This window comes from Nerophis lumbriciformis, linkage group LG13 (genome assembly GCF_033978685.3).
Source record: "Nerophis lumbriciformis linkage group LG13, RoL_Nlum_v2.1, whole genome shotgun sequence".
NCBI lineage: Eukaryota > Metazoa > Chordata > Actinopteri > Syngnathiformes > Syngnathidae > Nerophis > Nerophis lumbriciformis.
In genome coordinates this window covers 41,402,921-41,427,920 of record NC_084560.2, presented here as the reverse complement: position 1 = coordinate 41,427,920, position 25,000 = coordinate 41,402,921, and the positions used below count along the sequence as shown (strand labels likewise).

The window sequence follows — 25,000 nt, the reverse complement described above, 5'->3', positions numbered from 1 at the left end:
CCTAAGAAAAGTATTCAACAAGAACAACATCAAATTGAGCTACAGCTGCATGAACAATATACGACAAATCATCTCAAACCACAACAAAACAATTGCAAATGAGCCGTCGACCCCCAGTCAGAACGACTCCAAAACCAACAAAGCATGTAACTGTCGAAAGAAACCTGATTGCCCCCTCAACGGGGGATGCTTACAAACATCAGTTGTCTACCAATCTAAGGTAATACGCAAGGACATTAACACATCCGACACATATGTAGGATTAACCGAGGGTGAATTCAAAACCAGATGGAACAATCACAAGGCTTCTTTCAGGAACAAAAACCTGCGAAATACCACAGAACTCAGCAAACACATTTGGGACCTCAAAGACAATAATGTTGAATATTCAATAACATGGCAAATTCTTGCATCCAGCACACCTTACAATAGTGGTAATAAAAGATGCAACCTATGCTTGAAAGAGAAACTGTTTATTATCTACCGTCCAGACCTGTCATCCCTCAACAAGCGCAGCGAAATTGTAACAACATGCCGCCATAGACGTAAACACCTCCTAGGTAACACATGAACCAATCACCACGCCCCTAGGCCAGCCTGTACCCACCCACTCTGTGCCCTATATAAACCATGGTATGCGAATGCTCCCATTAAAATCTCCTGACGATTGAGGGTACCCCCTCATGAAACAGGCCTGTAGAGATGAAATAGTCTTGTGATTTTTTTTCCCCACACATACATATATATATATATATATATATATATATATATATATACATACATATATATACATACATATATATAAACACACATCTACATATATATATACATATAGACACACATCTACATATATACATAATAGAGATGCGCGGATAGGCAATTATTTCATCCGCAACCGCATCAGAAAGTCGTCAACCATCCGCAATCCACCCGATCTAACATTTGATCAGAACCGCATCCGCCCGCACCCGCCCGTTGTTATATATCTAATATAGACGATGCAAGGTATTAGTGAGGTTATAAAGCTTTTGCCTGTTAAAGAAAGGAGACTGATCCAATGCAGCACAGACATTCGCGTGCCACGCTGTCACGACCCAGACGCACACCAGTGCGCAATCATATGGGAGCCGCGCTGAGCGCACCTCCAAGCGCGTCTCGCTGCCGGCGACGGCCGGGTATATGGGCCCGACGCTCCAGCGCCATCCATTTTCAGGGCTAGTTGATTCGGCAGGTGGGTTGTTACACACTCCTTAGCGGGTTCCGACTTCTATGGCCACCGTCCTAGCTGCTGTCTATATCAACCAGGGTGAGCCCCACCCCTTTCGTGAGCGCACTGCGCGCGGAGTGACCCCTGTTACGCACCCCTGGCAACAGGGGTGGCGGGCAGGTAAGCTGCGCGGGCGGAGCGCGCGGAGTGACCCCTGTTACGAGCCCCCGGCCACGGGGGTGGCGGGCAGGTAAGCTGCTTACCTGCTGCGCGTGACGCCGGCCGCGGCGAAGGCGGACGAGGCGGGGTGTCGGTGCGGTGGGCGCGGTGGTGACCCTGGACGTGCGTCGGGCCCTTCTCGCGGATCGCCTCAGCTACGGCTCCCGGTTGGGCCCTCTCGGGGGAAGGGGCCTCGGTCCCGGACCCCGGCGAGGCGTCCCTTCTCCGCTCCGTAAAAGTGTCCATCTCTTTTTTTTTTTTCTTCTGTTGTGGCATATGCTGCAGGTGCCTGCTCGTTTTTCGTATGTGGGTAACAACATTTAACTATGTATATATATTTCCGAATTGGTTTAACTTCCACCCGCCTGAATCTATTTAAAATCTAATTGTTTTTTATTTCAACCACCCGACCCGCGGATAAAATCTAATTTTTTTAAATTTCATCCGCCCGATCCGCGGATAATCCGCGGACTCCGCGGTTGTGCCCGCAAACATCTCTAATACATAAACACACACACACATTTATATATGCACAATCATACACACATCTACATACATACTGTACATACATACACACATACTGTACATACATATACACACATCTACATATATGTATATATAAACACACACATGTATAGACACATATACATACACACATCTAAATATACATATATATACATATATATATATATATATATATATATATATATATATATATATATATATATATATATATATATATATATATATATATATATACACACACACACACACATGCATATATATGCACGCACGCATGTGCATGCACACGGACACACAGACATATATATATATATATATATAATGATATATAATGATACTAAAAAAGAGAAAAATAATAGCAATAACATTATTAATAAATAAATAAAGTAAAGAAAAAAGCAAAATAAAACCACAAACAGCTGCATTCTTCAATGGTCTTAGAGAAATATTACAACCAACAAGCACACATAAGGCTCATCAACCACACACATCCCAGTTCTGTTTATAAGTATTGTATTTACTTCAGTAAATATATGTAATACATTGTGTAAATAACATTTTTAAAATACATTTTTAAAATAATGTTTTTTTTAGGACAATGTGCGTATGAATCAGATGTCAGCAGCCAAGAGGAGCTCTTGTAACCTGTTTTAAAATGCTTTTGTTATCATTTATATACCAAATATATTACGAGAATCGTGTTGCATCGAGAATTTGTTCTCAATCGAATAATCACCCTGAGAAACACAATCGGATCCAATTGTGAGGTGCCCAAAAACTCCCACCTCTAGTATGTACCGACTTAAACAACAGTGCCTCTGCTGGTTGCAGCCAAGCACTGCACTTCCTTTTTGCTTCAAGACCAGATTAAAATAACAACTATCCCATTGATGCGATAATACAACCTTAAATATAAGACGACCACTTCAATGAGCATCATTATATTACAATTAGCATTGAGACACTTTGTTTTACAGCAGGTCTCCTTGTCACAGGTAACAGGTGTGCGTGTGCGACGGGAAGAAAAGCTTGCCTACATCGTTTGTCAAGGGGTAAAAAGACTTGTCTTCAGCTCAGGTCGATACGGTAACCTCCTTCCTGATTTGAAATGCAGACGATACTTCCCTGAGGCGTCGCGCTCAGCAGCCGAGAACATCGAAACATGTCCGATGGCCCAAAACACCAAAGGTGAGGATTTCCCTGCCTGACGTCGCCGCAGGCAACGGCAGAATAAAGAGGTGAAAAACTCACCCAGGAGCAAAGGAGCGGAACAATCCGAGCCAGTAGACTCCATCGCGGCTGCTGTCGGCGCTGGGAAGGAAGATCCAGCTGCACGTAGAGCACAACAGCACCCGGGAGGGTCGCACGCTTTCACAAAGGGCGCCATTGTTCCAACGGGCTTGGTCGCCAGGCGTAAGACGGCGGCGCAATGCGAGACGTCTGCGGCCGAGAGCGCCCACGCCCACGCCCACGCCCACGCCCACGCCAACGCCAACATTTGGCTTGCGCTGGACTACTGCAATCCGCTTTGACCCCATCAACAAACACTAACACGTGCTCCTATTAGTTGCTTCGCAGGATGCAATCATGCACTTTTAGGCTTTTTTCAGAGGGAAAATGTCTTCAAACGCTTGTGAAGACTTTCCTCCTGACAGCTGCGCAGACTTTATTAATGTATGGCCGTAGACCACCCCAGCGTACACCACAGGGCATCATCCAAACGTGCACGATACCATCTATACACAAGTCGTCACAGAGATTGACATTGTGCGGAAATATGGGCATGACGAGTAATGCATGGCCGTAGACGACCACAACGTATACCACGGGGCATCATCCAAACGAGTACGTAGATGGACGCCTCAGCTTTGTGTATTGATTTTGTTGGCCGCCGTCTTTAGCATCCCTACTTACGTCTAGCAGCGTGTGCAAATGTTGGTCCTGGAAAACACTGTGCAGGAAATCCAGATCCTTCTCGCTGCAGTCCGTCAAGGCGTGGATCTCCTCTAGACTGTCCAACACCTGAGACACAGCTCCTGCATCACAACAACACATAAATATATATCATATACATTAATTTATGTATATATATATATATGTATATATATATATATATATATATATATATATATATATATATATATATATATATATATATATATATATATATATATATATATAAAAATAAATATATGTATAATATACATTCATCAATATATATAAATAAATACATATATTTATGTAGATACATATATATAAATACATATTTAAATATATATATGCAAATATATAAATAAATATATATATACAAAAATATATATACAGTATATAAATAAATAAATATATATACATATACACTGTATATATATTTTTGTCTATATATATTTATATATTTGCATATATATATATAAATATGCATTTATATATATTTATGTACAGTATATACATAAATATATATATATATATATATATATATATATATATATATATATATATATATATATATATATATATATATATATTTATATACTGTATATCTAGACAAAAATATACATCAAGTAAAGGGAATAAGCGGTAGAAAATGGATGGATGGATATATTTATATAAATGCACATTTATATATATATATATATATATATATATATATATATATATATATATATGTAAATAAATATATGTATAATATACATTCATCAATATATATAAATAAATACATATATTTATGTAGATACATATATATAAATACATATATATATGCAAATATATAAATAAATATATATATACAAAAATATGTATACAGTATATAAATAAATATATATACATATACACTGTATATATATTTTTGTCTATATATATTTATATATTTGCATATATATATAAATATGCATTTATATATATTTATCTACAGTATATACATAAATAAATATATATATATTTATTTATTTATATACTGTATATATAGACAAAAATATACATCAAGTATATAAATATATAAATATTTATTTATATACTGTATATATATATATTTGTCTATATATATTTATTTATATATTTGAATATATATATAAATATGTATTTATATATATTTATCTACAGTATATAAATAAATATATATATATTTATTTATTTGTATACTGTATATATATTGTTGTCTATATTTATATATTTGCACATATATATATGTATTTATATATATTTATCTACATATATATATTTTTATTTATATATATTAATGAAAGTATATTATACATATATATATATATATCATTATTTACATATATATATTTATATAAATATAAAAATGTACATTTATATATATATATATATATATATATATATATATATATATATATATATATATATATATATGATAGTCATAAAATGAGTATAAGAGCCTGACAATGTAAGGAACATGAAGATACGTACGTTCCGCTGCTAGCAGCCCTACAGGCAGGAAGCATTAATAGAAAACAGAGAAAACAAAGATTGTGAAAAGACAGACGTTCATTTTTTTTTTATCATCACAGGATATTATGCGACAATGTTTACAAGCAACACATGGAGACTATTAGGTGTCGCATAGCTAGCATGCTAAATGTCTTTAACAATACGCTTTGAAGTTTGGATAACATTTTTTGGAAATTATCATTTATTTTTTTATTTTTAAAAGTTTGGATTTTAAGGCAGTACATAGAGGATCTTTGACGCTTGCAGTAGCTTCTTAAAAACAGCAGAGCGCTCTTGTTGTATAAAGGATCTTCAACGAGCGTTTTTGGCAGTAGATCCTCAATAAAAAAACAGCAGAATGCTATTATTGTATAGAGGATCTTTGACAAACTTTTTTTTGGAAGTTTATCCTCAATAAAAAACAGCAGAATGCTATTGTTGTATAGAGGATCTTTGACAAGCGTTTTTTGGAAGTGGATCCTTAAACCCAAGCAGTCTGACATATAGAGGATCTTTGACTGTAATGTATTTTGCAGTAGGTTCTTAAAACAGCAGGGTGCTCCTGTCATATAGAGGATCGTTGACTATAGTGTATTTTGTAGAAGGTTATCAAAAACAGCAGAGTGCTCCTGTCTTATAGAGGATCTTTGACCAGTGCTTTGTTTTGCAGTAAGTTACTTAAAACAGGAAAGTGCTAATGTTGTAATTAAAGAGGATCTTTGACTATAGAGTATTTTGCAGTAGGTTATCAAAAACAGCAGAGTGCTCCTGTCATATAGATGATCTTTGCCTAGTCATGAAAAAAAAAAAAAAAAGCTGCCTCAGAGAACATTTGACTAGTGCTTTTTGTGCAGTAGGTCCTTAAAAATAGCATAGCACTTTGGTCATTGAAGGATCTTTGACTAGCGCTTTTGGCAGCAGAGTCTTAAAACAGCAGAATGCGTCTGTTGTATAGATGATCTTTGACAAGCATTTTGTAGTAGGTCCTTAAACAGCAAAATGTTTTTTGTTTTTTTTTCCACATAGAGGATCTTTGACTAGTGTTTTTCTGCAATAGGGTCTTAAAAACAGCATAGCGCTCCTGTCATGAGGACAATCTTTATTTAGTGTTTTTTTTGCAGTAGTTACAAAGAAAATTCCCCAATATTATATAGATGATCTTTGCAAAACATTTTCGCAGTAGGTCTTAAAAACGGCAAAATGCGAGGATCTTTGACAGTAGTGTATTTCTGCAGCAGGATCTTAAAAAAAAACAGAGCGCTCTTGTTATAAAGATGATCTTTGAATAGCGCTTTTTTTTGCAGTAGTTTCATAAAAAGAGCAAAGCACTTCTGTTGAATAAAATATTTTTTTACTTGCGTTTTTTTGCAGTAGATTCATAAAAACCAGCAGATTGCTCTTCTTGTATGGATCAGGGGTATCCAAACTGATCCACATTTTTGGACTTTATATATATATATATATATCCCTCCCTGATAGAGCATGAGGAGGTTGAGGTGGGCAGGGGTGGGGTTGAGGTGGGGTAAGAGGTAGCGGGGGGTGTATACTGAAGCGTCCCGGAAGAGTTAGTGCTGCAAGGGTTTCTGGGTATTTGTCCTGTTGTGTTACGGTGCGGATGTTCTCCCAAAATGTGTTTGTCATTCTTGTTTGGTGTGGGTTCACAGTGTGGCGCATATTTGTAACAGTGTTAAAGTTGTTTATACGGCCACCCTCAGTGTGACCTGTATGGCTGTTGACCAAGTATGCCTGCATTCACTTGTGTGTGTGAAAAGCCGTAGATATTGTGTGACTGGGCCGGCACGCAAAGGCAGTGCCTTTAAAGGGGAACATTATCACCAGACCTATGTAAGCGTCAATATATACCTTGATGTTGCAGAAAAAAGACCATACATTTTTTTAACCGATTTCCGAACTCTAAATGGGTGAATTTTGGCGAATTAAACGCCTTTCTGATATTCGCTCTCGGAGCGATGACGTCACATCGGGAAGCAATCCGCCATTTTCTCAAACACCGAATCAAATCAGCTCTGTTATTTTCCGTTTTTTCGACAGTTTTCCGTACCTTGGAGACATCATGCCTCGTCGGTGTGTTGTCGGAGGGTGTAACAACACCAACAGGGACGGATTCAAGTTGCACCAGTGGCCCAAAGATGCCAAAGTGGCAAGAAATTGGACGTTTGTTCCGCACACTTTACCGACGAAAGCTATGCTACGACAGAGATGGCAAGAATGTGTGGATATCCTGCGACACTCAAAGCAGATGCATTTCCAACGATAAAGTCAAAGAAATCTGCCGCCAGACCCCCATTGAATCTGCCGGAGTGTGTGAGCAATTCAGGGACAAAGGACCTCGGTAGCACGGCAAGCAATGGCGGCGGTTTGTTCCCGCAGACGAGCGAGCTAAACCCCCTGGATGTCTTGGCTCACACCGTCCCTTATTACACCGAAGATGATCAAGAGAAGAATATCGACCCTAGCTTCCCTGGCCTGCTGATGAGCGGATGAGGGTATGTCTACAGAATATATTAATTGATGAAAATTGGGCTGTCTGCACTCTCAAAGTGCATGTTGTTGCCAAATGTATTTCATATGCTGTAAACCTAGTTCATAGTTGTTAGTTTCCTTTAATGCCAAACAAACACATACCAATCGTTGGTTAGAAGGCGATCGCCGAATTCGTCCTCGCTTTCTCCCGTGTCGCTGGCTGTCGTGTCGTTTTCGTCGGTTTCGCTTGCATACGGTTCAAACCGATATGGCTCAATAGCTTCAGTTTCTTCTTCAATTTCGTTTTCGCTACCTGCCTCCACACTACAACCATCCGTTTCAATACATGCGTAATCTGTTGAATCGCTTAAGCCGCTGAAATCCGAGTCTGAATCCGAGCTAATGTCGCTATAGTTTGCTGTTCTATGCGCCATGTTTGTTTGTGTTGGCTTCACTATGTGACATCACAGGAAAATGGACGGGTGTTTATAACGATGGTTAAAATCAGGCACTTTGAAGCTTTTTTTAGGGATATTGCGTGATGGGTAAAATTTTGAAAAAAACTTCGAAAAATATAATAAACCACTGGGAACTGATTTTTAATGGTTTTAACCATTCTGAAATTGTGATAATGTTCCCCTTTAAGGTTTATTGGCACTCTGTACTTCTCCCTACGTCCGTGTACACAGCGGCGTTTTAAAAAGTCATACATTTTACTTTTTTAAACCGATATCGACAATTTTCGATATTACATTTTAAAGCATTTATCGGCCGATAATATCGGCAGTCCGACATTATCGGACATCCCTAATTTATTTATGATAATTACTGTGTTAGGCATTGGTCAAATAAGATTTAAGTTGACATTCCATATAAAATAGAAATAAAACTTCCAGAAAATGTGGCCTCCATAACAACTCAGCAAGTTTGTTTCTTCGCCTCTGTCGCCAAAGAGCTTGCTCGTGTGTGCTTCTGAGGTTAAGTGGCAGAAGTGCAAAGTCACCTGAGGAGGTGGGGTCATCTGAGAAGTCGTGGAGCTCCTCAGGAGGGTCTCCGTAGTAGGAATTAAACTTGTGACTGGACACCGCCGCCAAGACGGCCCCCTGAGACGATACAATACAAAATGTCATCATCTTGTCGCACTGTGATGTCACCACGTGGGCATGCACTGCAAAAACTGAAATCTACGTAAGATGAAATATGTCAAATAAGGGTGATATTTGCTTATTTTCTGTCTGATAAGATCATTCTTCTCACTAAGCAGATTTATGTTAGAGTGTTTTACTTGTTTTGAGTGTTTTGGTCCTAAATGATCTCAGTAAGATATTACAGCTTGTTGCTGAGATTTGATGACCTATATTGACTAAAACATGCTTGAAACTATTTTTGTCCAAATGTCCAAAACACACCCAGCAATGGTGCACAGGAAGGCGGGGAAGATTTTTTTTTGTTGTGATTTTGGAACATTTTACCGACTTTTCTCACTTTTCTCCCCGCCTACCCGTGGGACTTTGCTGGGCGCGTTTTGGACATTTTGGGCATCCTGGCCGGCGGCGGACTTGTGGGACTCGAACCTGGGTAGATATTTTTAACATTTTTGGGACTTTTGCCGACTTTTCCAACTTTTATCCCCCCTGCCCGTGGGACTCGGCTGGGTGTGTTATGGACATTTTGGGCATCCCGGGACATACATAAGATTTTATGTTAGAGTGTTTTACTTGTTTTAAGTGTTTTGGTCCTAAATGATCTCAGTAAGATATTACAGCTTGTTGCTGAGATTTGATGACCTATATTGAGTAAAACATGCTTGAAAATATTTTTGTCCAAAACACACCCAGCAATGGTGCACAGGAAGGCGGGGAAGAAGAGGGGAAAAGGCGGCCAAAATGGTCAAAAGCCCCAATTTTGTCCAAAATACCTCCCCGGCCGGGTTACTGTCCCACGAGTCCCGCCGCCGGCTGCACAAGTCCTGGGATACAAAAAATGTCCAAAACGCACCCAGCAAAGTCCCACGGGAAGTAGGGGAGAAAAGTGAGAAAAGTCGTCAAAAGTTCCCAAAAATGTCCACAACACCTACCCAGGTTCCAGTCCCACAAGTCCCGCTGCCGGCCGCACAAGTCCCGGGATGCCCAAAATGTCCATAACACACCCAGCCGAGTCCCACGGGCAGGGGGGATAAAAGTTGGAAAAGTCGGCAAAAGTCCCAAAAATTTTCAAAATACCTACCCAGGTTCCAGTCCCACATGGAGTGCCACAAGTCTTAAGACTTGAACACTCGAACCCGGGTGTGATTTTGGAACATTTTACCGACTTTTCTCACTTTTCTCCCCGCCTTCCCATGGGACTTTGCTGGGCGCGTTTTGGACATTTTGGGCATCCCGGCTCCCCTGCAAAACTGAAATCTAAGTAAGATGAAATATGTCAAATAAGGGTGATATTTGCTTATTTTCTGTCCGATAAGATAATTCTTCTCACTAAGCAGATTTTATGTTAGAGTGTTTTACTTGTTTTAAGTGTTTTGGTCCTAAATGATCTCAGTAAGATATTACAGCTTGTTGCTGAGATTTGATGACCTATATTGAGTAAAACATGCTTGAAAATATTTTTGTCCAAATGTCCAAAACACACCCAGCAATGGTGCACAGGAAGGCGGGGAAGATTTTTTTTTGTGTGATTTTGGAACATTTTACCGACTTTTCTCCCCCACTTCCCATGGGACTTTGCTGGGCGCGTTTTGGACATTTTGGGCATCCCTGCCGGCGGCGGGACTTGTGGGACTTGAACCTGGGTAGATATTTTTAACATTTTTGGGACTTTTGCCGACTTTTCCAACTTTTATCCCCCCTCACCCCCACTCCCTGTGGGACTCGGCTGGGTGTGTTATGGACATTTTGGGCATCCCGGGACTTGTGCGGCCATACATAAGATTTTATGTTAGAGTGTTTTACTTGTTTTAAGGGTTTTGGTCCTAAATGATCTCAGTAAGATATTACAGCTTGTTGCTGAGATTTGATGACCTATATTGAGTAAAACATGCTTGAAAATATTTTTGTCCAAAACACACCCAGCAATGGTGCACAGGAAGGCGGGGAAGAAGAGGGGAAAAGGCGGTCAAAATGGTCAAAAGCCCCAATTTTGTCCAAAATACCTCTCCGGCCGGGTTACTGTCCCACGAGTCCCGCCGCCGGCCGCACAAGTCCTGGGATACAAAAAATGTCCAAAACGCACCCAGCAAAGTCCCACGGGAAGTGGGGGAGAAAAGTGAGAAAAGTCGTCAAAAGTTCCCAAAAATGTCCACAACACCTACCCAGGTTCCAGTCCCACATGGAGTGCCACAAGTCTTAAGAGTTGAACACTCGAACCCGGGTGTGATTTTGGAACATTTTACCGACTTTTCTCACTTTTCTCCCCGCCTTCCCATGGGACTTTGCTGGGCGCGTTTTGGACATTTTGGGCATCCCGGCTCCCCTCCAAAAACTGAAATCTAAGTAAGATGAAATATCTCAAATAAGGGTGATATTTGCTTAATTTCTGTCTGATAAGATAATTCTTCTCACTAAGCAGATTTTATGTTAGAGTGTTTTACTTGTTTTAAGGGTTTTGGTCCTAAATGATCTCAGTAAGATATTACAGCTTGTTGCTGAGATTTGATGACCTATATTGACTAAAACATGCTTGAAACTATTTTTGTCCAAATGTCCAAAACACACCCAGCAATGGTGCACAGGAAGGCGGGGAAGAAGAGGGGAAAAGGCGGCCAAAATGGTCAAAAGCCCCAATTTTGTCCAAAATACCTCCCCGGGTTCCAGTCCCACGAGTATCGCCACCGGCCGCACAAGTCCCGGGATACAAAAAATGTCCAAAACGCACCCAGCAAAGTCCCACGGGAAGTGGGGGAGAAAAGTGAGAAAAGTCATCAAAAGTTCCCAAAAATGTCCACAACACCTACCCAGGTTCCAGTCCCACAAGTCCCGCCGCCGGCCGCACAAGTCCCGGGATGCCCAAAATGTCCATAACACACCCAGCCGAGTCCCACGGGGAGGGGGGATAAAAGTTGGAAAAGTCGGCAAAAGTCCCAAAAATGTTCAAAATACCTACCCAGGTTCCAGTCCCACATGGAGTGCCACAAGTCTTAAGACTTGAACACTCGAACCCGGGTGTGATTTTGGAACATTTTACCGACTTTTCTCACTTTTCTCCCCGCCTTCCCATGGGACTTTGCTGGGCGCATTTTGGACATTTTGGGCATCCCGGCTCCCCTGCAAAACTGAAATCTAAGTAAGATGAAATATCTCAAATAAGGGTGATATTTGCTTATTTTCTGTCCGATAAGATAATTCTTCTCACTAAGCAGATTTTATGTTAGAGTGTTTTACTTGTTTTAAGTGTTTTGGTCCTAAATGATCTCAGTAAGATATTACAGCTTGTTGCTGAGATTTGATGACCTATATTGAGTAAAACATGCTTGAAACTATTTTTGTCCAAAACACACCCAGCAATGGTGCACAGGAAGGCGGGGAAGAAGAGGGGAAAAGATGGCCAAAATGGTCAAAAGTCCCAATTTTGTCCAAAATACCTACCCAGGTTCCAGTCCCACGAGTCCCGCCGCCGGCTGCACAAGTCCTGGGATACAAAAAATGTCCAAAACGCACCCAGCAAAGTCCCACGGGAAGTGGCGGAGAAAAGTGAGAAAAGTCGTCAAAAGTCTCCAAAAATGTCCACAACACCTACCCAGGTTCCAGTCCCACAAGTCCCGCCGCCGGCCGCAAAAGTCCCGGGATGCCCAAAATGTCCATAACACACCCAGCCGAGTCCCACGGGCAGGGGGGATAAAAGTTGGAAAAGTCGGCAAAAGTCCCAAAAATGTTCAAAATACCTACCCAGGTTCGAGTCCCACATGGAGTGCCACAAGTCGTAAGACTTGAACACTCGAACCCGGGTGTGATTTTGGAACATTTTACTGACTTTTCTCACTTTTCTCTCACTTTTCTCCCCGCCTTCCCATGGGACTTTGCTGGGCGCGTTTTGGACATTTTGGGCATCCCGGCTCCCCTCCAAAAACTGAAATCTAAGTAAGATGAAGTATGTCAAATAAGGGTGATATTTGCTTATTTTCTGTCTGATAAGATAATTCTTCTCACTAAGCAGATTTTATGTTAGAGTGTTTTACTTGTTTTAAGTGTTTTGGTCCTAAAAGATCTCAGTAAGATATTACAGCTTGTTGCTGAGATTTGATGACCTATATTGAGTAAAACATGCTTGAAACTATTTTTGTCCAAATGTCCAAAACACACCCAGCAATGGTGCACAGGAAGGCGGGGAAGAAGAGGGGAAAAGGCGGCCAAAATGGTCAAAAGCCCCAATTTTGTCCAAAATACCTCCCCGGGTTCCAGTCCCACGAGTCCCGCCGCCGGCCGCACAAATCCCGGGATACAAAATGTCCAAAACGCACCCAGCAAAGTCCCACGGGAAGTGGGGGAGAAAAGTGAGAAAAGTCGTCAAAAGTTCCCAAAAATGTCCACAACACTTACCCAGGTTCCAGTCCCACAAGTCCCGCCGCCGGCCGCGCAAGTCCCGGGATGCCCAAAATGTCCATAACACACCCAGCCCAGTCCCACGGGCAGGGGGGATAAAAGTTGGAAAAGTCGGCAAAAGTCCCAAAAATGTTCAAAATACCTACCCAGGTTCCAGTCCCACATGGAGTGCCACAAGTCTTAAGACTTGAACACTCGAACCCGGGTGTGATTTTGGAACATTTTACCGACTTTTCTCACTTTTCTCCCCGCCTTCCCATGGGACTTTGCTGGGCGCGTTTTGGACATTTTGGGCATCCCGGCTCCCCTGCAAAACTGAAATCTAAGTAAGATGAAATATGTCAAATAAGGGTGATATTTGCGTATTTTCTGTCTGATAAGATAATTCTTCTCACTAAGCAGATTTTATGTTAGAGTGTTTTACTTGTTTTAAGGATTTTGGTCCTAAATGATGTCAGTAAGATATTACAGCTTGTTGCTGAGATTTGATGACCTATATTGAGTAAAACATGCTTGAAACTATTTTTGTCCAAAACACACCCAGCAATGGTGCACAGGAAGGCGGGGAAGAAGAGGGGAAAAGGCGGCCAAAATGGTCAAAAGCCCCAATTTTGTCCAAAATACCTCCCCGGGTTCCAGTCCCACGAGTCCCGCCGCCAGCTGCACAAGTCCTGGGATACAAAAAATGTCCAAAACGCACCCAGCAAAGTCCCACGGGAAGTGGGGGAGAAAAGTGAGAAAAGTCGGCAAAAGTCCCAAAAATGTTCAAAATACCTACCCAGGTTCCAGTCCCACATGGAGTGCCACAAGTCTTAAGACTTGAACCCGGGTGTGATTTTGGAACATTTTACCGACTTTTCTCACTTTTCTCCCCGCCTTCCCATGGGACTTTGCTGGGCGCGTTTTGGACATTTTGGACATCCCGGCTCCCCTCCAAAAACTGAAATCTATGTAAGATGAAATATGTCAAATAAGGGTGATATTTGCTTATTTTCTGTTTGATAAGATAATTCTTCTCACTAAGCAGATTTTATGTTAGAGTGTTTTACTTGTTTTAAGTGTTTTGCTCCTAAATGATCTCAGTAAGATATTACAGCTTGTTGCTGAGATTTGATGACCTATATTGACTAAAACATGCTTGAAACTATTTTTGTCCAAAACACACCCAGCAATGGTGCACAGGAAGGCGGGGAAGAAGAGGGGAAAAGGCGGCCAAAATGGTCAAAAGCCCCAATTTTGTCCAAAATACCTCCCCGGGTTCCAGTCCCACGAGTCCAGCCGCCGGCCGCACAAGTCCTGGGATACAAAAAATGTCCAAAACTCACCCAGCAAAGTCCCACGGGAAGTTAAAGTTAAAGTTAAAGTACCAATGATTGTCACACACACACTAGGTGTGGCAAAATTATTCTCTGCATATGACCCATCACCCTTAATCACCCCCTGGGAGGTGAGGGGAGCAGTGGGCAGCAGCGGTGGCCGCGCCCGGGAATCATTTTTGGTGATTTAACCCCCAATTCCAACCCTTGATGCTGAGTGCCAAGCAGGGAGGTAATGGCTCCCATTTTTATAGTCTTTGGTATGACTCGGCCGGGGTTTGAACTCACAACCTACCGATCTCAGGGCGGACACTCTAACCACTAGGCCACTGAGTAGGTAAGTGGGGGAGAAAAGTGAGAAAAGTCTTCAAAAGTTCCCAAAAATGTCCACAACACCTACCCAGGTTTGAGTCCCACAAGTCCCGCCGCCGGCCGCACAAGTCCCGGGATGCCCAAAATGTCCATAACACACCCAGCCGAGTCCCACGGGCAGGGGGGATAAAAGTTGGAAAAGTCGGCAAAAGTCCCAAAAATGTTCAAAATACCTACCCAGGTTTGAGTCCCACATGGAGTGCCACAAGTCGTAAGACTTGAACACTCGAACCCGGGTGTGATTTTGCAACATTTTACCGACTTTTCTCACTTTTCTCCCCGCCTTTCCATGGGACTTTGCTGGGCGCGCAAAAACTGAAATCTAAGTAAGATGAAATATGTCAAATAAGGGTGATATTTGCTTATTTTATGTCTGATAAGATAATTCTTCTCACTAAGCAGATTTTATGTTAAGAGTGTTTTACTTGTTTTAAGGATTTTGGTCCTAAATGATCTCAGTAAGATATTACAGCTTGTTGCTGAGATTTGATGACCTATATTGAGTAAAACATGCTTGAAACTAGAATATCAAGTGTTGCAAAGCTGTGTCATCAACACTCACAAGTATAAAACTACTTTTTTTAAAGTAATAATTTCTTATTTCAAGCATGAAAAAAAAAAAATCATGACTTTGACACAATTGTGTCTCATAATTAAAACAGATGACAGCCAAATGGACTTTGCTGTTTTATTTCCAATGAAACAATAGAAAATAGGTACTCATATAGTAGTACAGTTGGCACAGTACAGTAAACTGACACTTAATATTTAAACATTTTAACATTTCTAACAATTTTGAACAGAAATAGTTCATGCGCATTCAGATAAATTCTTCAAAAATTACAATTAAAACATTTTGGCCGGGGGCCGGGCTGTATATATGCGCACTAATTGACTGAAAGAGCATGCACTTGACGCGATGATGTCATGTTATCCATGGAAAAATGCATTTTTAGACCATATGATTTGCCTGAGCGGCTAGGAGACCCCGAGAGTAACAAGCGGTTGCCTTGTTGCCTTTCCATTAAGAACAATAAATTCGTTTTTAGAAAAGTTTGCTGGTTTCAAGAAATGTAATGCCGAGCGCATATCATTATGTCAAGATAATGGCACTAGCATTTACTTCATTTAAGAATATTTTTCAACATATTGAACAAAAAGGTCTCTTTTTTTTTTTTCTACCTAGAAAAGTGCACTTGTTATTAGTGAGAATATACTTATTTTAAGGTATTTTTGGGTTCATTGAGGTTAGATAATTTTACTTGTCTTGGAAAGTCTCGACAAGCCAAATGTTCCTGTTCTATTGGCAGATAATTTTGCTTAGTTTAAATAAAATACCCCTCATTTGAGTTTTTTTTCTTTTTTTTCTTGTTTTTGAACACTGACTTTTTGCAGTGAGACGGCGGTTGCTTGTTGTCCTCGGTATATGTAGACTGGAAATATTCCAGAATTATTTCCACAGAGGAGTTCTTTCACCCAGCAGGTGCTAACCTAAATAGTATGTAGCTAAATGCTAAACGGCTAATAACTTGCGTTAAAATGACAATGAGAGAGACAGATCGCAGACCCCCCCCCCCCCCCCCCCCAACACACCCCTAGGGGAGATCGGATGCAATGGACGTCGAGTGGGTCTAGCATAATATTGTGAAAGTCCAGTCCATAGTGGATCTAACATAATAGTGGGAGTCCAGTCCATAGTGGATCTAACATAATATTGTGAGAGTCCAGTCCATAGTGGATCTAATATAACAGCGAGAGTCCAGTCCATAGTGGATCTAACATAATAGTGTGAGAGTCCAGTCCATAGTGGATCTAACATAATAGTGAGAGTCCAGTCTATAGTGGATCTAACATAATAGTGAGAGTCCAGTCCATAGTGGATCTAACATAATATTGTGAAAGTCCAGTCCATAGTGGATCGAACATAATAGTGGGAGTCCAGTCCATAGTGGATCTAACATAATAGTGAGAGTCCAGTCCATAGTGGATCTAATATAACAGCGAGAGTCCAGTCCATAGTGGATCTAACATAATAGTGTGAGAGTCCAGTCCATAGTGGATCTAACATAATAGTGAGAGTCCAGTCCATAGTGGATCTAACATAATAGTGAGAGTCCAGTCTATAGTGGATCTAACATAATAGTGAGAGTCCAGTCCATAGTGGATCTAACATAATAGTGAGAGTCCAGTCCATAGTGGATCTAACATAATAGTGAGAGTCCAGTCCATAGTGGATCTAACATAGTAGTGTGAGAGTCCAGTCCATAGTGGATCTAACATAATATTGTGAGAGTCCAGTCCATAGTGGATCTAACATAATAGTGAGAGTCCAGTTCATAGTGGATCTAACATAATAGTGAGAGTCCAGTCCATAGTGGATCTAACATAATAGTGAGAGTCCAGTCCATAGTGGATCTAACATAATAGTGAGAGTCCAGTCCATAGTGGATCTAACATAGTAGTGTGAGAGTCCAGTCCATAGTGGATCTAACATAGTAGTGTGAGAGTCCAGTCCATAGTGGATCTAACATAATAGTGTGAGAGTCCAGTCCATAGTGGATCTAACATAATATTGTGAGAGTCCAGTCCATAGTGGATCTAACATAATAGTGTGAGAGTCCAGTCCATAGTGGATCTAACATAATAGTGAGAGTCCAGTCTATAGTGGATCTAACATAATAGTGAGAGTCCAGTCCATAGTGGATCTAACATAATAGTGAGAGTCCAGTCTATAGTGGATCTAACATAATAGTGAGAGTCCAGTCCATAGTGGATCTAACATAATAGTGTGAGAGTCCAGTCCATAGTGGATCTAACATAATAGTGAGAGTCCAGTCCATAGTGGATCTAATATAATAGCGAGAGTCCAGTCCATAGTGGATCTAACATTCTAGTGAGAGTCCAGTCCATAGTGGATCTAACATAGTAGTGTGAGAGTCCAGTCCATAGTGGATCTAACATAATAGTGAGAGTTCAGTCCATAGTGGATCTAACATAATAGTGTGAGTCCAGTCCATAGTGGATCTAACATAATAGTGAGAGTCCAGTCCATAGTGGATCTAACATAATAGTGAGAGTCCAGTCCATAGTGGATCTAACATAATAGTGAGAGTCCAGTCCATAGTGGATCTAACATAATAGTAATAGTAATAATTTTTTCTACCAAGAAAAGTGCACTTGTTATTAGTGAGAATAACTAATTGTACTTGTTTTGGAAAGTCTTGACAAGCCAAATTGTCTTGTTCCATTGGCAGATAATTTTGCTTAGTTCAAATAAAATACCCCTCATTTTTGTATTTTTTTTTTCTTGCTTTTGAACACTGACTTTTTGCAGTGTGTACCTTCAGCTTTCTCCTGGCGTTGAACTTTCTCAACTGCTCCACAGTTTCTGGCAGGTGGATCTTGTAGGCGTAGCGGTCCCTCTCCTGGTGGAGAGAGAGAGAGAAGGGCTTTGATGTGGTGACATTGTTGTTTAAATAAGAAGCTACACAGGCTGCTTATTATATTGTCTTGGCAAGCCCACGTCTATTTCTGGGGACTTTTTATTGCTAAAAAGAAACAAAATAATTTTGATTGAAAACAGGCTAATAATCGCATAAAGGAAAATCAATGTGCCAGACCAGGGGTCGGAAACCCAAAATGTTGAAAGAGCCATATTGGACCAAAAATACAAAAACAAATCTGTCTGGAGCCGCAAAAAATTAAAAGCCATATTACATACAGATAGTGTGTCATGAAATATAAATTTAATTAAGATTACTTAAATGAAACTAAAGGACCTCAAATATAGCTACATAATGATGCAATATGTACATATAGCTAGCCTAAATAGCATGTTAGCATCGATTAGCTTGCAGTCATCCAGTGACCAAATATGTCTGATTAGCATACTTGCCAACCTTGAGACCTCCGATTTCAGGAGGTGGGGGGCGTGGTCGGGGGTGGGGCGGGGGTGGGGCGGGGGGCGTGGTCGGGGGTGGGGCGGGGGGCGTGGTTAAGATATATATATATATAAGAAATACTTGACTTTCAGTGAATTCTAGCTATATATATATTTTTTTTATTACACATATATATATATATATATATATATATATATATATATATATATATATATATATATATATATATATAAATAAATAAAAGAAATACTTGAATTTCAGTGTTCATTTATTTACACATATACACACACATAACACTCATCTACTCATTGTTGAGTTAAGGGTTGAATTGTCCATCCTTGTTCTATTCTCTGTCACTATTTCAGAACACACACATTATACAAATATACATTATAAAACCAATAAGAAAACGGGAGCTCTAATTTGGGAGTCTGAATTAGGATCAGAAGTTCCTATATAAACATTGCGCACTCACGTCGCCTTTTTGTATTGATTACTGCAGCTGTGCACTGGATTCATTCACAAATACAAACTACAACTCACAAACACTTTAGAGTTAGGCTCCACCATCAGAATGTGTACTTAAACTTATAAAGATCACATGGATATTATTCAGTGAGTTGATTCACCAAAACTAACCTGTTATACAGGAGGAAAAAGCACACAGGACGTTTCAATTGTTCACAGACTGGTCGTTCTCATCAGAATGACAAGACACTTCCGGTCTGCAGGTGATAGCATTCAATTGGGAAGAAACGCCCTACTGCCCCCTACTGACCAATGTGAATACTGATAAATGTGTAATGACAGCTCCAAAAACGAATTCAAACCACAAAATAAACTAAATAAATCAACACAAAAATGTGACACATTATGGGTGGGTCACATATGCATGTACAGTAGATGGCAGTATTGTCCTGTTTAAGAGTGTCACAACATTGCTGTTTACGGCAGACGAACTGCTTTAAGGTAGACGAAAATTTGACTGCTGTTGTTGTGTGTTGTTACCGCGCTGGGAGGACGTTAATGAAACTGCCTAACAATAAACCCACATAAGAAACCAAGAACTCGCCCTCCATCATTAGCTGTTTATATTGTGGGAAAGAGGACGTGTGAACAGGCTGTCAACACGTCACTCAGGTCCGCATGGAGCTGGAGGGGGCGTGGCCTCCAGCTCGGCCTGAATTTCGGGAGATTTTCGGGAGAAAATTTGTCCCGGGAGGTTTTCGGGAGAGGAGAGGAGTCTCCCGGAAAATCCGGGAGGGTTGGCAAGTATGCTGATTATCACTCCACACAAGTCAATAACATCAACAAAACTCACCTTTGTGCATTCATGCACAACGTAAAAAGTCCGGTGGACAAAATGAGACAGAAAAAGAAGTGGCATAAAACACGTCCTAGAAAGTCGGAGAAAGTTATACATGTAAACAAACTACGGTGAGTTCAAGGACCGCCAAACTTAGTAGGACAAAACGGGGCTCGCCAAATACTGGAATCAGTGAAGCATGTTTAATATAAACAGTGGGATTTATAACAATTAGGGAGGTTTGTGTCATGTTTGTCCTCCTACACCAGGGGTCGGCAACCCAAAATGTTGAAAGAGCCATATTGGACCAAAAATAGAAAAAAAAATCTGTCTGGAGCCGCAAAAAATTAAAAGCCATATTACATACAGATAGTAGATAGAATTAAGAGGACTTAAAGGAAACTAAATGAGCTCAAATATAGCTACAAATGAGGCATAATGATGCAATATGTACATATAGCTAGCCTAAATAGCATGTTAGCATCGATTAGCTTGCAGTCATGCAGTGACCAAATATGTCTGATTAGCACTCCACACAAGTCAAAAACATCAACAAAACTCACCTTTGAGCATTCACGCACAACGTAAAAAGTCCGGTGGACAAAATGAGACAGAAAAAGAAGTGGCATAAAACACGTCCTAGAAAGTCGGAGAAAGTTATACATGTAAAGCAGGGGTGCTCATTACGTCGATCGCGATCTACCGGTCGATCTCGGAGGGTGTGTCAGTCGATCACCAGCCAGGCATTAAAAAAATAGTCCTAAAAATGAGCGATCATAAATCTTCACTATGACGTCACTTTTGTCACTTGATTGACATTCACGGCACCCGAGGGTCTTCTGAGATGACGCTGGCTGCTGCCAGCTCATTAAAATTACCGACTGGAAGGCGAGAAACACTTTATTTCAACAGACTCTGGCGCCGTACCTGTCGTCAAAACTCCAAAGACCGACTGCACAGTTGCACAATAAAAGCTCTGCTTCATCCTGCCTGCGCTACCAAAATAAGAGTCTCAGAAAGCTGGCGTGCACAAGCTAGCAAGCTACGGAGTTTGCCGACAATGTATTTCTTGTAAAGTGTATACAAAGGAGTACGGAAGCTGGACAAATAAGATGCCAAAAACCAACCACTTTCATGTGGTATTGGACAGAAAGGAGGACTTTTTATCTCCTCCATTCGAAAATGCGGACCTTATCATCACCACTGTCTGATTCCTATCAATGCATGTCATCAGAATCAGGTAATACACCAACTTATATTCGTGTCTTCATGAAAGAAAGGAATCTATATGTGTTAAACATGCTTGTATTATCTTTAAACACCTTTAACTTGTTAACAATATTAACTATATGTGTTAAACATGCTTGTATTATCTTTAAACACCTTTAACTTATCAACAATATTAACTATATGTGTTAAACATGCTTGTATTATCATTAAACACCTTTAAGTTGTTAACAATATTAACTATATGTGTTAAACATGCTTGTTTTATCTTTAACCACCTTTAATTTGTTAACAATATTAACTATTTGTGTTAAACATGCTTGTATTATTTTTAACCACCTTTAACTTGTTAACAATATTAACTATATGTGTTAAACATGCTTGCATTATCTTTAAACACCTTTAACTTGTTAACAATATTAACTATATGTATTAAACAAACTTGTATTATCATTAAACACCTTTAATGTATTAACAATATTAACTATATGTGTTAAACATGCTTGCATTATCATTAAACACCTTTAACTTGTTAACAAAAACATATATTTCATAAATAAGTAAATATAAATGATATATATGAATGAGGTAGATCCCCACGACTTGATCAATTGAAAAGTAGCTCGCCTGCAGAAAAAGTGTGAGCACCCCTGATGTAAACAAACTACGGTGAGTTCAAGGACCGCCAAAATTAGTAGGACAAAACGGGGCTCGCCAAATACTCGAATCAGTGAAGCATGTTTAATATAAACAGTGTGCTTTATAACCATTAGGGAGGTTTGTGTCATGTTTGTCCTCCTACACAAACCATATTAAAACAAATAAATATATTTTTTTCCCCTCATCTTTTTCCATTTTTCATACATTTCTGAAAAAGCTCCAGAGAGCCACTAGGGCGGCGCTATGCGGCTCTAGAGCCGCGGGTTGCCGACTCCTGTGCCAGACAAATAAAAATCAATGCGCCAGACAAATAACAGCACCCTTGCCCCAAATCAACTCCACATTTGGAAATGATTGATGACATGTTGGCTTAATGAGATGAAATAAACATGGCTACCTTCAGCCAAGGGTGGTTGAGCGCCTCGTAAACAGTGATCCTCTCGGCGGGGTCCAGCATCAGCATGCGCCTCACCAGATCTTTAGCACTCTCCGAGATTTGACCCCACTGGCGGGGGTTCATCTACACACACACACAAGTGACATATATTACAATAAAACATGCACTATGATAAATATGATGCGTAAAAACTAAACAATATCGTATGGATTAAATATGACAACATAATTTAAGTGTATTGTACTCCATCCAGCTGTATAATCACTGGCCATACAGCAATAAATGATATCTGTCTGTTACCTGACACATGTTAGCTACCTCTCTTTGTTTATAATGAATATTTTCTGCTGGATCTACTCTCTATTTTATGCTGCAGTTGTTACATATAATATAATATTGTACATGATAATTGTTATATGTTATGCCCATTTGATTGTAGACTTTTACTGACACCTTGTGGCGATATGAAAATACGACGCTTCATTAGTTTGGGCACTTCCGGGTTGACGATGTCAGTTCAGTTCATGAGACAATTGAGAAGTAGACAAGTTGTGTTAGCTCTTACAAGCCTTGGAAAAGATAAGTCTGTAAGTAAACTGTTTAACTTGTTTATGTAACTCAATATTAAGGTGGAAAGTGGTTACATTTGATGTTTATTGAAAAACGATTTTTGTGCACTGTTATTAGAGTGATATATTTTACATCACAAGATTAATTTTGTTTAGTTAAAAAATGGTCCGGGAAAAATGGTTGTCATAAATTTGGTTAAAGGGAAATATTTAAAAATACTAGATCAATTTAGTCTTTATAAAAAAAATACAGTATTATATCTGGTTCAATATGGTGTCATAATGATATATTTAAAAATACAATATTAATTTTGTCTTTATTAAAACAGCTTTGTCCTATATTTTAATTGATTATATGTTATTATAGTGATATATTTTACATTTTAACTTATAAAAAAGTTGTTGTCTTACAGTACATTTGGTTTAAAAAATTATTACTCTAGTGAAGTATTTAGAAATCCAAGATTAATTTTGTTTAATCAAAAAAAAAAATTTGGTTCAAGGGGAATGTTTAAAAATACATGATTAATTTAGTCTTCATTACAAAAATACAGTCTTATATCTGGTTCAATAAGGTATTATAGTGATGTATTTAAAAATACAATATTAATTTTGTCTTTATTAAAACAGCGTTGTCCTATATTTTAATTGATTGCATGTTATTATAGTGATATATTTTACATTTTAACCGATAAAAACACTGTTGTCTTACAATACATTTGGTTAAAAAAAACATTACTCTAGTGAAATATTTAGAAATCCAAGATTAATTTTGTTTAATCAAAAAAAAATATTTGGTTCAAGGGGAATGTTTAAAAATACATGATTAATTTAGTCTTCATTACAAAAATACAGTCTTATATCTGGTTCAATATGGTATTATAGTGATATATTTAAAAATACAATATTAATTTTGTCTTTATTAAAACAGCTTTGTCCTATATTTTAATTGATTGCATGTTATTATAGTGATATATTTTACATTTTAACTGATAAAAATACTGTTGTCTTACAGTATATTTGGTTAAAAAAAAAATTACTCTAGTGAAATATTAAGAAATCCAAGATTAATTTTGTTTCGTCCAAAAAAAAAAAAAGTGGTTCAAGGGAAATATTTAAAAATACAAGTTTAATTTAGTCTTCATTACAAAAATACAGTCTTATATCTGGTTTAATATGGTATTATAGTGATATATTTAAAAATACAATATTAATTTTGTCTTTATTAAAACAGCTTAGTCCTATATTTTAATTGATTGCATGTTATTATAGTGATATATTTTACATTTTAACTGATAAAAACACTGTTGTCTTACAGTATATTTGGTTTAAAAAAATATTACTCTAGTGAAATATTAAGAAATCCAAAATTAATTTTGTTTCGTCAAAAAAAAAAAAAGTGGTTCAAGGGAAATATTTAAAAATCCAAGTTTAATTTAGTCTTCATTACAAAAATACAGTCTTATATCTGGTTCAATATGGTATTATAGTGATATATTTAAAAATACAATATTAATTTTGTCTTTATTAAAACAGCTTTGTCCTATATTTTAATTGATTGCATGTTATTATAGAGATATATTTTACATTTTAACTGATAAAAACACTGTTGTCTTACAGTACATTTGGTTAAAAAAAAATATTACTCTAGTGAAATATTAAGAAATCCATGATTAATTTTGTTTCGTCAAAAAAAAAAAAGTGGTTGAGGGGAAATATTAAAAAATCCAAGTTTAATTTAGTCTTCATTACACAAATACAGTCTTATATCTGGTTCAATAACGTATTATAAATATTAATTTTGTCTTTATTAAAACAGCTTTGTCCTATATTTTAAT

At 38.8% G+C, this 25,000-nt stretch overlaps 1 protein-coding gene across 10 annotated transcripts in view; it reads right to left on the bottom strand.

Moving 5' to 3' along the window:
* caska (calcium/calmodulin-dependent serine protein kinase a) overlaps positions 1–25,000 on the bottom strand; it is a 343,590-nt gene that overhangs the window by 74,582 nt on the left and 244,008 nt on the right. For 5 of the 10 annotated variants that reach the window (XM_061970776.2, XM_061970783.2, XM_061970781.2 and 2 more), the window contains exons 8-12: positions 22,594–22,716; positions 18,443–18,526; positions 8,883–8,982; positions 5,375–5,392; positions 3,863–3,984 (exon numbers count right to left, since the gene is read on the bottom strand). In XM_061970776.2, the coding sequence (XP_061826760.1) occupies positions 3,863–3,984; positions 5,375–5,392; positions 8,883–8,982; positions 18,443–18,526; positions 22,594–22,716 (447 nt within the window). The remainder of the gene's footprint in view (positions 1–3,862; positions 3,985–5,374; positions 5,393–8,882; positions 8,983–18,442; positions 18,527–22,593; positions 22,717–25,000) is intronic. The other 5 variants (XM_061970777.2, XM_061970786.2, XM_061970779.2 and 2 more) reach the window with 1 other exon arrangement.